Source organism: Bubalus kerabau, chromosome 15 (genome assembly GCF_029407905.1).
Source record: "Bubalus kerabau isolate K-KA32 ecotype Philippines breed swamp buffalo chromosome 15, PCC_UOA_SB_1v2, whole genome shotgun sequence".
Lineage (NCBI taxonomy): Eukaryota > Metazoa > Chordata > Mammalia > Artiodactyla > Bovidae > Bubalus > Bubalus kerabau.
In genome coordinates, this window is record NC_073638.1 from 51,168,462 (window position 1) to 51,181,930 (window position 13,469).

The 13,469-nt window shown below is 41.3% G+C and overlaps 1 protein-coding gene and 1 pseudogene across 1 annotated transcript; one reads left to right on the top strand and one right to left on the bottom strand.

Moving 5' to 3' along the window:
• Positions 1-369: 369 nt before the first annotated feature.
• On the bottom strand, positions 370-1,193 carry LOC129628638 (olfactory receptor 52M1-like; annotated as a pseudogene).
• Positions 1,194-11,527: 10,334 nt separating this feature from the next.
• Positions 11,528-12,497, top strand: LOC129628272 (olfactory receptor 52K2). Its single transcript, XM_055547690.1, has one exon. The coding sequence runs from the start codon at positions 11,553-11,555 to the stop codon at positions 12,495-12,497; it is 945 nt and encodes a 314-aa protein (XP_055403665.1). The 5' UTR covers positions 11,528-11,552.
• The last annotated feature ends 972 nt before the right edge of the window (positions 12,498-13,469 follow it).

Genomic DNA, 13,469 nt, shown 5'->3' on the forward strand with positions numbered 1-13,469 from the left:
ATCTCAGCAGCTCAAGAAACTGAGCAAGGATATTCTACTCTATTGCACATAAAATGTGAACAATACAACCTAATAAAACATTTGTTAATTCATAAGAATTTAAATAAGTGGTAAACACCAAATAACAAGTACTACTTGTTACTGATTGTTTTGTCTTCTTTGGCTTAAATATACTTTGAGTAAAAAAAAAAAAAAAGTCCTCCGCCCTTTAGAATTTAGAGTTGCACTTTCTTTTTTAGCATTCCTTTGGAATTATAAAACCCAGAGAACACAGGACCTAACATTTCAGACTCCTTGAAGTTCCCAAATAGGAATCTGCATACCATATTTACTTCCTCCATGAGCTTATTTAAAAGAAGAGAGTATCATTCATTTGATTTTAGTTTCTATGTTAAGAATTTGGAGAAGTCTTTCCTGGATCTGCTTGGTGCAGGCAGCATAGACAATGGGATTGAGGATTGGAGGAATGAGGAGGTAGAAGTTGGCTAGCAAGGTGTGGACTGGAATAGGCAGTCCATGACCAAATTGGGAATGAGGGAAGAAACAGCAATGGGAACATAAAAGATCAAGATAGCACAAATGTGAGAACCACATGTCCCCTTGAGGTCAGGAGTAGCCAGCCCCTTCATAGTTCTGAAAATCATCACATAAGAGGCAGCAATGGCCATTGAGTCCAGGATCAAGACCATAAAGCCAGTGCTTATCCGACAGACATTGCTGACCCTGCTGTCACCATCTACCAAGGTGACCACGGCCAGGGGTTCCCAGTAGGAGTGGGAGAGGACATGGGCTTTGTAAAGGGGAAGCTGCAGGCAGATCATCAGAGGCAAGGGTTCAATGTAGAGGACACCCCAGCAGAGGCCAGCCAGCCCCGAACATCCCACCACAGTATGTGTGAGCACTGTGGTATGAGGGAGTGTGTCTCAGCTACATAGCGGTCAAAGGCCATGGCAAGGAAGATGACTGGACAGAACCAGGTCAATGATAGCCAACATGCACAGAAAGAAGTACATGGGCTGGTGCAGGCTATGCTCCACCCTTACTACAGCTAGAATGGTGACATTCCCCACCACAGCTACCAGGTACATAGAGTCAAAGTGGATGGAGAGCCAGATATGCACAGACTCCTGTTCTGAAATGCCAGTGAACTGGAAGAAACTGAGTGCTAAGCAGACATTATGAAAAGTGAGCATAGCTAGTTATAAGTGCACCTTCTCACTTGTGCCCCAAAATGTGGTAGAACTTTTTTTTTCCAGAAATTAAAGACAAGAATATTCTTAGGTCCTATAAAAAGGAATAGGATCATTGACTAGATAAGAGTCTATAAAATTTCTTTGAAGTTATAGAATAATGTCATGGCATGCCATTACTGTGTTATGTCCACAAATTTACCAAGCAGAAGCCAAAAATGTTTATTTGAATGAAATGCATATCTTTATGCAAAGTGACTCTCAAGGAATAATGTTCTTTCAACAATGAAAATGACCTTAGGTGGACAGGTGACTATTGAGCCACTTAATAACTCTGTAGGTTGGTTTTGAGATTTCTCAGAATCATATTAGCAAGGTTCAGAGTGGACACTCCTTGATTAGAGACACAGTGATGCTGAAAAATAAGTGACAGCATCTGGGGATATAGACAGACCCATAGGACTCTCTAGAGCCTATGATAAAGCTTAATCTTGGGGCCAGCATTAGCTATTGGATGAGCCTCAATGTTTAATCTTCAGGCCAAAATGAAGGTGGATGTGGTCATGTGAAGACTTTCCAGAGGGTTTAACAAAGTGATTTCTAAAATGTGAGAGCTGATGACTAGAGCTCAGTTTTGTGTGTCTGCAAGGGCACTCTGCCTTCTTGGAGGCTGAGTGGAGAAGAGATCCCAGAGGTGGAGAATGTTCTCCCTAGGAAATAAAAAATAATTAGTGTGGAGAAGCATGAGGCCTAGATGAATACTTGCCCAAAGAAATGCCCTTACTCGGAGTCCAGAGCTAATGGAAAGATGAATATTCACAAAACTATTTCCAGGTCTTCTTTCTGTTTTATTAGGATCCAAGGGCATACCAAAATATGTTCCTGTGTATACTAGAGGAATTCCCAATCAAAAAATAGGCAGAAGACCTAAATAGACATTTCTCCAAAGAAGACATAGAGATGGCCAAGAGGCACATAAAGAGGTTGAATGTCACTAATTATTAGAGAAATGCAAATCAAACCTGCAAATAGATATTACACCAGTCAGAATGGCCATCATCAAAAAATCTACAATAAATGCTGGAGAGTGTGTGGAGAAAAGGAAACCCTCTTGCAGTGTTGGTGGGAATGTAAATTAATACAGCCACTGTAGAGAACAGTATGGAGGTTCCTTAGCAGACTGAAAATAGAACTACCACATAACCCAGCAATCCCATTACTGGGCATACACCCTAAGAAAGCCATAATTCAAAAGGACACATGTACCCCAATGTTCATTGCAACACTATTAATTTAAGCCAGGACATGGAAGCAACCTAAATGTCTATCAACTGGTGAATGAAGACTATGTGGTATATGTATGCAGTGGAATATTACCCACCATTAAAAAGAATGAAATTGGGTCATTTTTAGAGATGTGGATGGGCCTAGATTCCATCATAGAATGAAGTAAGTCAGAATAATGTCATATCTTAATGCATATATGTGGAATCTACAAAAATGGTACAGATGAACCTAGTTGCAGGACAGGAATAGAGATTCAGATGTAGTGAACAGACATGTGGATATGGATGGAGGAAGCAGGGGACGATAGGACAAATTGGGAAATCAGGACTGACAAATATATAATGTTGTTGTTGTTCAGTTGTCAAGTCATGTCCAACTCTTTGCAACCCCATTGGCTGCAGCATGCCAGGCTTCCCTGTCCCTCACCATCTCCTGAAGTCTGCCCAAGTTCATGTCCATTGAATCAGTGATGCCATCCAACCATCTCATCCTCTGTCACCCTCTTCTCCTTCTGCCTTCAATCTTTCCCAGCATCAATGCCTTTTCCAATGAGTCAGTTCTTCCCATCAGGTAGCCAAAGTATTGGAGCTTCAGCATCAGTTCTTCCAGTGAGCATTCACCATTGATTTCCTTTAGGATTGACTGATCTCCCTGCTGTCCAATGGACTTTCAAGAGTCTTCTAGCACCACAGTTTGAAAGCATCAATTCTTTGGCACTCAGCCTTCTTTATGGCCCAACTCTCGCACCTGTACATGACTACTGGAAAAAAACCATGTCTTTGACTATATGGACCTTGTTGGCAAAGTGATGTCTTTGCTTTTTAATATGCTGTCTGGCTTTGTCACAGCTTTCTTTCCAAAAAGCAGTCACCTTTATTTTCATGACTGCAGTCACCATCCACAGTGATTTTTGGAGCCCAAGAAAATAAAATCTGCCACTGCTTCCACTTTTTCCCCCTCTATTTGCTATAAAGTGATGAGACGGGATCTTAGTTTTTTGAATGTTGAGTTTTAAGCCAGCTTTTTCACTCTCCTCTTTCATTCTCAAGAGGTTCTTTAGTTCCTCTTGCTTTCTACCATTAGAGTGGTATCATCTGCATATCCAGGGTTGTTGATATTTCGCCAGGCCAGCCAGCATTTCACAGGATGTACTCTGAATGTAAGTTAAATGAACAGGGTGACAACATACAGCTTTGTAATACTCCTTTCCCAATTTTGAGACAGTCTATTGTTCCATGACCAGTTCTAACTGTTGCTTTTTGGCCTCCATTCAGGTTTCTAAGATAGGCAAGATGGTTTGGTATTGCTATCTCTTTAAGAATTTCCCACAGTTTATTGGTATTGTTATTAATGGTTAATTAAGCAATAATGGATGGGGAAACAGTGGAAACAGTGTCAGACTTTATTTTGGGAGGCTCCAAAATCACTGCAGATGGTGATTGCAGCCATGAAATTAAAAGACGCTTACTCCTTGGAAGAAAAGTTATGACCAACCTATATAGCATATTCAAAAGCAGAGACATCACTTTGCCAACAAAGGTCCGTCTAGTCAAGGCTCTGGTTTTCCCAGTGGTCATGTATGGATGTGAGAGTTGGACTGTGAAGAAAGCTGAGCACCGAAGAATTGATGCTTTTGAACTGTAGTGTTGGAGAAGACTCTTGAGAGTCCCTTGGACTGCAAGGAGATCCAACCAGTCCATCCTAAAGGAGATCAGTCCTGGGTATTTATTGGAAGTACTGATGCTAAAGCTGAAACTCCAATACTTTGGCCACCTCATGTGAAGAGTTGACTCTATGGAAAAGACCCTGATGCTTGGAGGGATTGGGGGCAGGAGGAGAAGTGGTCAACAGAGGATGAGATGGTTGGATGGCATCACTGACTCGATGGACATGAGTCTGGGTGAACTCCGGGAGTTGGTGATGTACAGGGAGGCCTGGTGTACTGGGATTCATGGGGTCGCAAAGAGTCGGGCACAACTGAGCGACTGAACTGAACTGAAGCAATAATGACATTGGTAATTATTCCCCAGTGATCACATTGGATCCTCCCTAAATTGTGAGATGTGGGCAGGACTGGGATGAGGTTCCCCATATGATAGATAAGGAAATAATCCAAGGAGCAGAGAGATTAACAGCCTCATCAAAGTCACAGACTGGGACTCAAACTTAATTTCTCACTCATAACCTTAGCTATCCAACCACAGTTCTATCCACAATACAGCAGAAAATCAAAACTCCACATCAAACACAAAATGAATAGAAAACTTTGATCTAGTTGTGGCTGAACCCTGCTTGTATTAAGTCACACTCAGCCCTAACAACAGGCATCTATTTGCATATTCAGGGGAGGCTGTGTCCTCAGCAGGACCTGCTGTGAAAGAAGAGTGAGGATGGAGAGGGGCACAGTGTTCGCTGAGACCAGAGGATTCTCTGCCTCCAGAGAGAAGTGACTGATGCAATAGAATGTGAGGGGAAGCAGGGAAGGGACCCCAGAGGACTGGAGACAGGGACAGAATGTCCCCAGAGTCACCCCAGAGAAGACACCAGTCCATCTTGGGTCCCTTTAAGATGTACCTCAGGGACAAGGCCTACCATTTCCTTTTTCTTTGAGGAATAGAGTAATTGATCATGAGAATTAGCCAGATCTCTTTAAAACCCTCTTTCCCACCCTTCTCTCACTAAAAGAGGAAAACTGCACCCTTTGTCCTAAAGCCTCCAGAAAATGAACCAAGCATAATGCGGAGGGGTGAGATCATGTGGATCTGTGGTGGGTGGTAGGTGGGGGACAGAAGATCACAGGGCATGGTAAGGGAGCTGCACAACTGGCGTGAGAGGCAAGTACACCAGAGAAGGGGAACTTATACTGGGATCAGCCAAAAACCAGAGGGCCTGAACAGGAGGCCTGGGGGTCTCAGATCTAAGAAATGTCATGTGAGCTGGGGCTGGCAGAAAAAAAAAAAAAAAAAAAACAGGATAACAGCAGAAACCTGACTACATACTAATCACTACTCTGGAGAAGGAATTGACAACCCACTCCAGTATTCTTGCCTGGGAAATCCCACAGACAGAGGAGCCTGGCATACTACAGTCCATGGAGTTGCAAGAGTAAGACACAACTTAGCAACTAAACCACTGCCACCAGAGGGACTACCCAAATGTTGAATAAAAAGCCAAGAGTGCTTCATGTTTGAGGAGAACAGGCTAGATCAGAGGCATGAACCCAGGGTGCACAGGGCAGATTCATTTCTCATGGACTCATGTCTGGACAGAAAACTTACCTTCTCTGTGGTATGACCTCATCTCCTGAATTTCTCATCTTCTGTCATTCTCATCTTCGTATGTCTGTCCTTGTCTAAGAGGAGACCTTCTTTCACCCCTCCCCAAATATTTGATCTTCTACAAGCCTAGGTCCTGCTATCCCATTAGTATTAGAAGAAACCCCCTTCTGCCTCCCAGGCCTGTGCTCCTGTGTCATGTGTTAGGGGCAACCTCAATAAGACCTTAGCTAAGTGACCCAGACCTTGTGTAAAAACAAGGTAGAAGCAGATATAAGTGATATAAGACACTGAATTTGAAAGTAGGAAACCAGAGTTGTTCAAGTTTAATCTTTGAGGTTAGTACCTCCCTCCTGTGAGTGCTACTTGCTCCCCTCCTGCCTCAGTCTGGCCCCTCCTCAGTCACAGCTGCTGAAATGGGCTAGGGAAAAAAAAAAGAGAAGTCAAAAATAAGAAATGGAATCAGTTACACTTGCCTATTAAAGGTGTAGCAACACAGAGTTCTATCTTTTCAGTGTAGTCCTGTAGACTGAATCTTGGTATAAGAGTCAGAAGATGTGAAATTCAGTCCTTTATCTCTCTCTTATATCCTCCAGGATCACTTGAGGATTCAGTTTCCCATATACATCATCATTCTAGGATCTTCTCAAGTTAAAGGTGTAGCCTACCTACACTACATCACTGATTAAATACTCTCCAGATATAGAGCCACATACACTTTCAGGGCAGACATTGAAATAAATGGCACAGGCTTTCTTTTGTCATTTGCTGACATTCTGGCTGTGGAGGCAAAAAACAAGACAATGACAGATAAGGACTTGCCAGAACACTCCTGCCAAGCAGGCTGAAGGGTGATGGAAAAGAGAAGAAACCAGATAAGCAGAGTTGTATTATAAATGACACTGGAGGTGTATTTTTGTTGAGTCTGGAAGGAGGGAAGATGATGAATTATTAGGCATTTTCAACAGAATGGGAAGCTGTGAGATTGAGGTTGTGTGGGCAGAGACTGGAGGACCAGTGATGGTCTACAGGAGCTCCCAGGAAGTGGATCCTCAGGGAGGGGAAACCTGTTTGGAACTGGAAAAGCACATTCACTTAGGATAGGATGATACCATAGAGGAGAGGATATTCTCTCATTCATTCAAGAAATATTAGTGAATTTCTCTATGGGTACCAAGGATATACTGGCAGTAAATGTAAAAACACAGCCTCAGAGTCATGGGGCTTCCATGTTGTTGATCCCAGTGCTTAGTCAGAGGAAATGCAAATTATACTTGGAGAAGTTTCTAATTCAAAAAAGAAAAAAAAAAAAAAAAACACTTCTTATTCTGACCTAGTTAGCCAAAACTGATGGAGGGTTTTACAGAATTTCCATCTGTGGAGGTGGTTGAGATATATCCAGTAAGCCTCACTTTGCATCAGATGATATATTATCCAGCAGCACAGAAGAGGAAGTTTCTTCATGAAGACAGTCCTTCATGCATTTGTTTATCTTTTAATGACTACTTTAAAATTGATTTTTAATTGGAGGAAATTGCTTTACAGTGTTCTGTTGGTTTCTGCCATATCGCCATGCAAATCAGCCATAAATATACATGTATTCCCTCCCTGTTGAGCCTCCCTCCCCTATGAATTTATTTAAAGAACACCTACTGAGCAACAACCAGGTTCAATAGAGTCTGTGAATACAGAAATGAAGAAGGCAAAATTCTTGTACTAAAAGCATACACAGTCCAATGAATGGACAGATAAGTGCATTAACAACATACATCACTCTCTCCCTGTGTTATTTAATTCAGCCCATTAATGAGTCCTCATTGAAAACACTGAGAAAATCTTCCGGGAGGGGTCTGAGAAGGCTTCACCAAGATGGTGGCAGGATCTTAGCCAGGTGTGGAAATAGGCAAAGGAAAGTATTCCAGATAAATATTGGGAGCTGCAAGCAAGACTGTCCCAGAAAGTGATGCAGATACTTCAGTGTGGCTGAACCTAGGATGAATGTTTTTTTAGAGGAATGGTAAGAAGTGAGGCTAATTTTAGGTAAGACCAAGTTTGTGTCCATGTTAAGTAGTTTTAAGTTTTTTTGTTTGTTTGTTTGTTTGTTTTTGTAGTCATGAGATTGCCAGTGGTTTTAAGTAGGTCTTTCACACTGTGGTAGATAGATGGAGTAGGGTGGAAAACTATAGGGAGAGCTTTCTAGTGACACTGGCATGAGATGATGTGACTTTGGGAATACAAAGGGCATAGAGAGGAGAAGAACAGCATGAGAGAATTCAGATGATTCACGGGGTGTCATTATTGAGCAGGATGTGGCAGAAGCTGTATGACTGAAGCATAGGTGAAAGGGGATGAGGCTGAAAAATGAGCAGGGACCAGATGCTGCAGGTACCTGTAAACCAGGGTCAGAGTGTGGATTTCATCTTTAGTGCAATGGTAATTCCAAGAAGGTCTTAGGAAAGGCCCAGCATAATATAAATTAGCCTTAATAGTCTCTTCATCTCGGAGAAGGCAATGGCAACCCATTCCAGTACTCTTGCCTGGAAAATCCCATGGATGGAGGAGCCTGGTAGGCTGCAGTCCATGGGGTCGCTAGGAGTTGGACACGACTGAGCGACTTCACTTTCACTTTTCACTTTCATGCATTAGAGAAGGAAATGGCAACCCACTCCAGTGTTCTTGCCTGGAGAATCCCAGGGACAGAGGAGCCTGGTGGGCTGCCGTCTAAGGGGTCGCACAGAGTCAGACACGAATGAAGCGACTTAGCAGCTGCAGTCTCTTCATCTGTAGTAAGGAGAATGGATTACAGAGTGTCCAATATACAGACCACTGATGCCAGATGAGAGGCTTTTGTAGTGTGGGTGAAAGATGATGGTGATTTAAATAAGAATGTTGGCAGGAGAAAAGGAAAAGCATAGGGTGTGAAATACATTTTGCAGATTAATATTTACTGATGAACTGGATATGAAGGAAGAGGGAAAAGATTAATGATTGTCTCTAGGATTCTGAGCTTGATATAGGACAGACAGCAGTAATACTTACTGAGATGGACACATCCCGGGGAGGAAATATTTTGTGGGGAGATAGAAATATTTGTTTTGGCCATATTTTATTTGTGATGACTGTGGAACATCTAACTGGAAATATCTAATAGTAAAAGTAAAAGCCATGCATCTGAGAATTCCCTGGACAGAGACAGATTAAAAAAAAAAAAAGCCAAAAGAAATCAAAGAGAACAGCTAGAGAAGTGTGAGAATAAAAAGCAGAAAAGGAGAAGGTGAGAGTGAGGAGAAAGGAGGTGATAAGCTCAGTGTATGGAGAGTAGTGAGGATGGAAGCTAGATTGGGAAAGATTGAGAATTAAATGAGAGATGAGGAAGCAGAGATTTCATATAGTCAAACTTGTAAACAAGTTGTGCTGTGAAGAGAAAGAGAAACAAGGGCTATTAGCTGGAGGAAGCTTTGAAGCCAAGGGATACAGGATTGTGCTGATATTAATCAAGATAAACTTTTGGAAAATAGGGCAGATTTGTGCTGAGGAAGGACAACAGTAATGGTGGTATGTGTACAATGCTTTACAGTTATCAAGGTCTGTTCTCATGATTCCATCTTTCTTCACAATAAGGCTCAATAAAGATGGTCGTGGGAAGTATAGTTATTACCTTTATTGAAAGGTGAGGAAGCTAAAACTTTAAAAATATCATTGATTGAGTTCCTGCTGGTACAGTGGCACTATATGGGCCCAGTTCTTTAGACTGTAAAGCTTTTTTCTATACTAGGGCAATGAGTTAGTTTTATTTAACTTGAGCATGAACTACTTGTGGAGCAACAAGGTGGAAGCAGATTGAAGTGATATAAGACCCTGAATTTGAAGGTAGGAAACCAGAGTTCTCCAAGTTCAAATTTGGTCTTTAACACTTACCACCCATATGACTGTCAATATTTTTAGATTTCTCAATTCGAACACATGTTCACATTTACTGAGCACTTTTTAATGTTCTAGATTTGTGCTTTTTTTTTTAAGAAATTTTCCAGTTTTACTGGGATACAGTTGACATAACATTGAACTAGTTTAAAGTGTATAATACAATGATTTAGTACATGGATATAGTACAAAATGATTACCACTAGTTAATATCTATCACTTCACATAGTTATTTTTCTTGTGATGAGAACTTTAAAATATATTCTTTTAACAACTTTCAAATATAGGAGTATTTTTTAATCTTTATTGAATTTGTTACAATAATGCTTCTATTTTATGGTTTGGTTTTTTGGCCACAAGGCATGTGGCATCTTAGCTCTTCGACCAGGAATCAAACCCATACCCCCTGCATTGGAAGGTGAAGTCTTAACCACTGGACCATCAGGGAAGTCCCTACACCATTTTTAACTGAAGTCACCAAGTTTCATTTTATATCCCCAGAACTTACTTATTTTATATCTGGAAGTTTGTACCTTTTGACCACCTTCAACCATGCCCCAAACCCCACCAATCTGTTTTTATGAGTTGGTTTTTTTCTTTCTTCTAGGTTCCATGTGTAAGTGATATCACACACTATTTGCTTTTCTTAGTATTACTTGTTTCACTTAGCATGATGCCCTCAATGTCCCTCTGTGTTGTCACAAATGCAGGATTTTCTCCTTTTATATGGCTTAATAGTATTTCATTGTGCATGTATGCCACATTTTCTTTATCCTTTTATCTACTATATTGAGTGTTTTAAAAGACTAACCCTGTATGCAAGACAGCAAAAGAGACACAGATGTATAGAACAGTCTTTTGGACTCTTTGGGGGAGGGGATGATTTGGGAGAATGGCATTAAAACATGTATAATATCACATAAGAAAAAAAATAAAGTGATACAAAGGAAAAAACAACAACAACAACAACAACAAAAAAGATTATCTCAGTTAATCCTCAGAAGAAACTTTATGTAGGAACTGAGAGAAAAGAGAAGGGACACTGTTCAAAATTTTGGGAAACAAATGATTCTGCATTTTCACAATAAATGATGGTAAAAGCAGGGGAAAGAAGATAAAAAAAATCCCAGAAAGAACAAGATGTGAAACCCAAGAAATTCAGAGGCCAATCTTTCAAAAATTGAGTGGAGCATCTCTTCTGAATGTCATGAATTGTAGAAGGAAAAGTAGTTGAAGGTAGAAGTATATCAAGATAAAAGTTAAATTTGAAGGGAAGGAGAATAATGGGGCTTTTCACTGGAGGTGATGGGGCTTTATGGCCTTACTTGAGATTTCTGAGTGTCAGGTTATGACCAATAATATCAATACTTAGAGGAAGCAACTTTTCAGAAAGTGCCAGGCTTAATTATTTGTTATGTATTCAAGCTTGACATTTCAGAAGAGAAACTCCCCTTTGTAATGAAGAGTACAGGTTGAGATGGGAGGTAAAGGAAGACAGTGAATGTTTTAGGGTAAGATTTGAATTGAGCAGGTATCTATGTCCTTTATAAAGCTGTCCTTGGCTACACAAAAACCACAAAAACTCTTCATCCACTCACTTCTTTTATGAAGGAAGCCTTCTTAGCTCTATTGCAATTTGATGTCCTGACCATTCAATAGTTTTATAAGCATCTTAAGGGCAGAGATGATATATAATGTTCCACAATTCATATTATGATTACTTTGTAATTTCTTTTAAGGTCCAGAAGTAGGGTCAAGGGTTAAGCCTTCCATGTAAATGATAAGAGTTTGAACTTGAACACTATAATCCTGCTGACACTGTGTACTCCCTGGAAGGGCCCTGTGTAAGGAGACCAGAGAAAGAAAATTTCTGTTGGCCATGTCAGCTTCCAATATCACCTTAACTCATCCAGCAGTCTTCCTGTTGATGGGGATCCCAGGCCTGGAGCACCTACATGTCTGGATATCCATTCCATTCTGCTCAGCCTATACACTGGCCCTGCTTGGCAACTGCACCCTCTTCTTCATCATTCAGGCCGATGCAGCCCTCCATGAGCCCATGTACCTCTTTTTGGCCATGTTGGCAGCCATTGATCTGGTCCTTTCTTCTACAGCACTTCCCAAAATGCTGGGCATCTTCTGGTTCAGGGATCGAGAGATCAACTTCTATGCCTGTCTGGTCCAGATGTTCTTTCTCCACTCCTTCTCCATCATGGAGTCGGCAGTGCTGCTGGCCATGGCCTTTGACCGCTATGTGGCCATCTGCAAGCCACTGCACTACAGCACCGTCCTCACCAGGCCACTTATCACCAAGACCGGCTTGGCTGCTGTGACTCGGGCTGTGACACTAATGACTCCTCTCCCCTTTCTGCTCAGACGCTTCCACTACTGCCGAGGTCCAGTGATTGCCCACTGCTACTGTGAGCACATGGCCGTGGTGAGGCTGGCCTGTGGGGACACTCGCTTCAACAACATCTATGGCCTTGCTGTGGCCATGTTCATAGTAGTGTTAGACCTGCTCTTTGTTACCTTGTCTTACATCTTCATCCTCCATGCAGTTCTACAGCTCGCCTCTCAGGAGGCCCGCTATAAGGCCTTTGGGACCTGTGTGTCTCACATAGGTGCTATTTTAGCCTTTTACACACCTGTTGTCATCTCCTCAGTTATGCACCGAGTAGCTCGCCAGGCTGCTCCACATGTGCACATCCTTCTTGCCAATTTCTATCTGCTCTTCCCACCCATGGTCAATCCCATCATCTATGGGGTCAAGACTAAGCAGATTCGTGAACGAGTCTTAGGACTGTTCCTGAGAAAGGATGTGTAAGTGACAGTGAGGTGCTGGCAGAGATAGAGTGGGATAGGCAGAAAACTGAATAGGGGTAAGGGAATGAGAATGAAGAAGGTAGAGGGTTACCAGACTTCTGTGTTCAGTTCTTTTCTGGTGAAATGAAAAATGAACTGGTGTCCTAAAACTTGGAATCACCAGTCTGATGAGGACTCAAGGTTCCTTGTATTCTGGTAGCCTCTAGGACTCAAACTGCTGACTTAGAGAAGACAGCAAAGACTCCAATTTTCTATCAGAGGCAAAGGTTTGACCCACTCTTCTCCCCAACATCACCTAATAACACAGAGATGCTTGTGAGATAATTTACTAGTGGATTTGATAAGTTAATCCAGCCCAGACTTAGATGAGGATCAACATTTCATCCAAGGCAGGAATGTTCCTTTAGTCTGACAGCTCTCTGCTTAAATATTGGATTGGCCAAAAGGTTCATTTCATTTTTCCCCCATAAGATGGCTCTAGTAGTGTTTAGTTGTCTTTCACTTCATTTGAAACAGTTTTGTTAGATTGTACACGGACAGCTGTCATATCAGCATGCATTTAAAAAAACTTATGGCTACAAAAGTAATTTTAATGTTGAAGATGAAAACAACATTTTTGGCATATTATGCATTAATTCAAGAAAGGAAAAAATACAACTGAAATGCAGAAAAGAATTTTGTGCAGTGCGTGGAGAAGGTGCTGTGACTAATCAGATGTCTAAAAGTGGTTTACAAAGTTTTATGTTCCATGTTCTGGTAGAGTAGTTGATGTTGATAGCAATCAAGTTGAGACATGAAGAACAATCAACATTATACCATACAGGAGATAGCCAACATACTCAAAATAATGCATATTAAGTGTTGAGAATCATTTATACCAGCTTTTATGTTAATCATTTTGTTTAGATTCCATAGAAGTTGAGTGAAAAAACCCTTCTTGACCATATTTCCTCATGGAATTGTCTACTTAAAC

Bases quoted from the DNA above. Each gene is read 5' to 3' on its own strand.
- LOC129628272 (XM_055547690.1), top strand. From the start codon at position 11,553: ATGTCAGCTTCCAATATCACCTTAACTCATCCAGCAGTCTTCCTGTTG.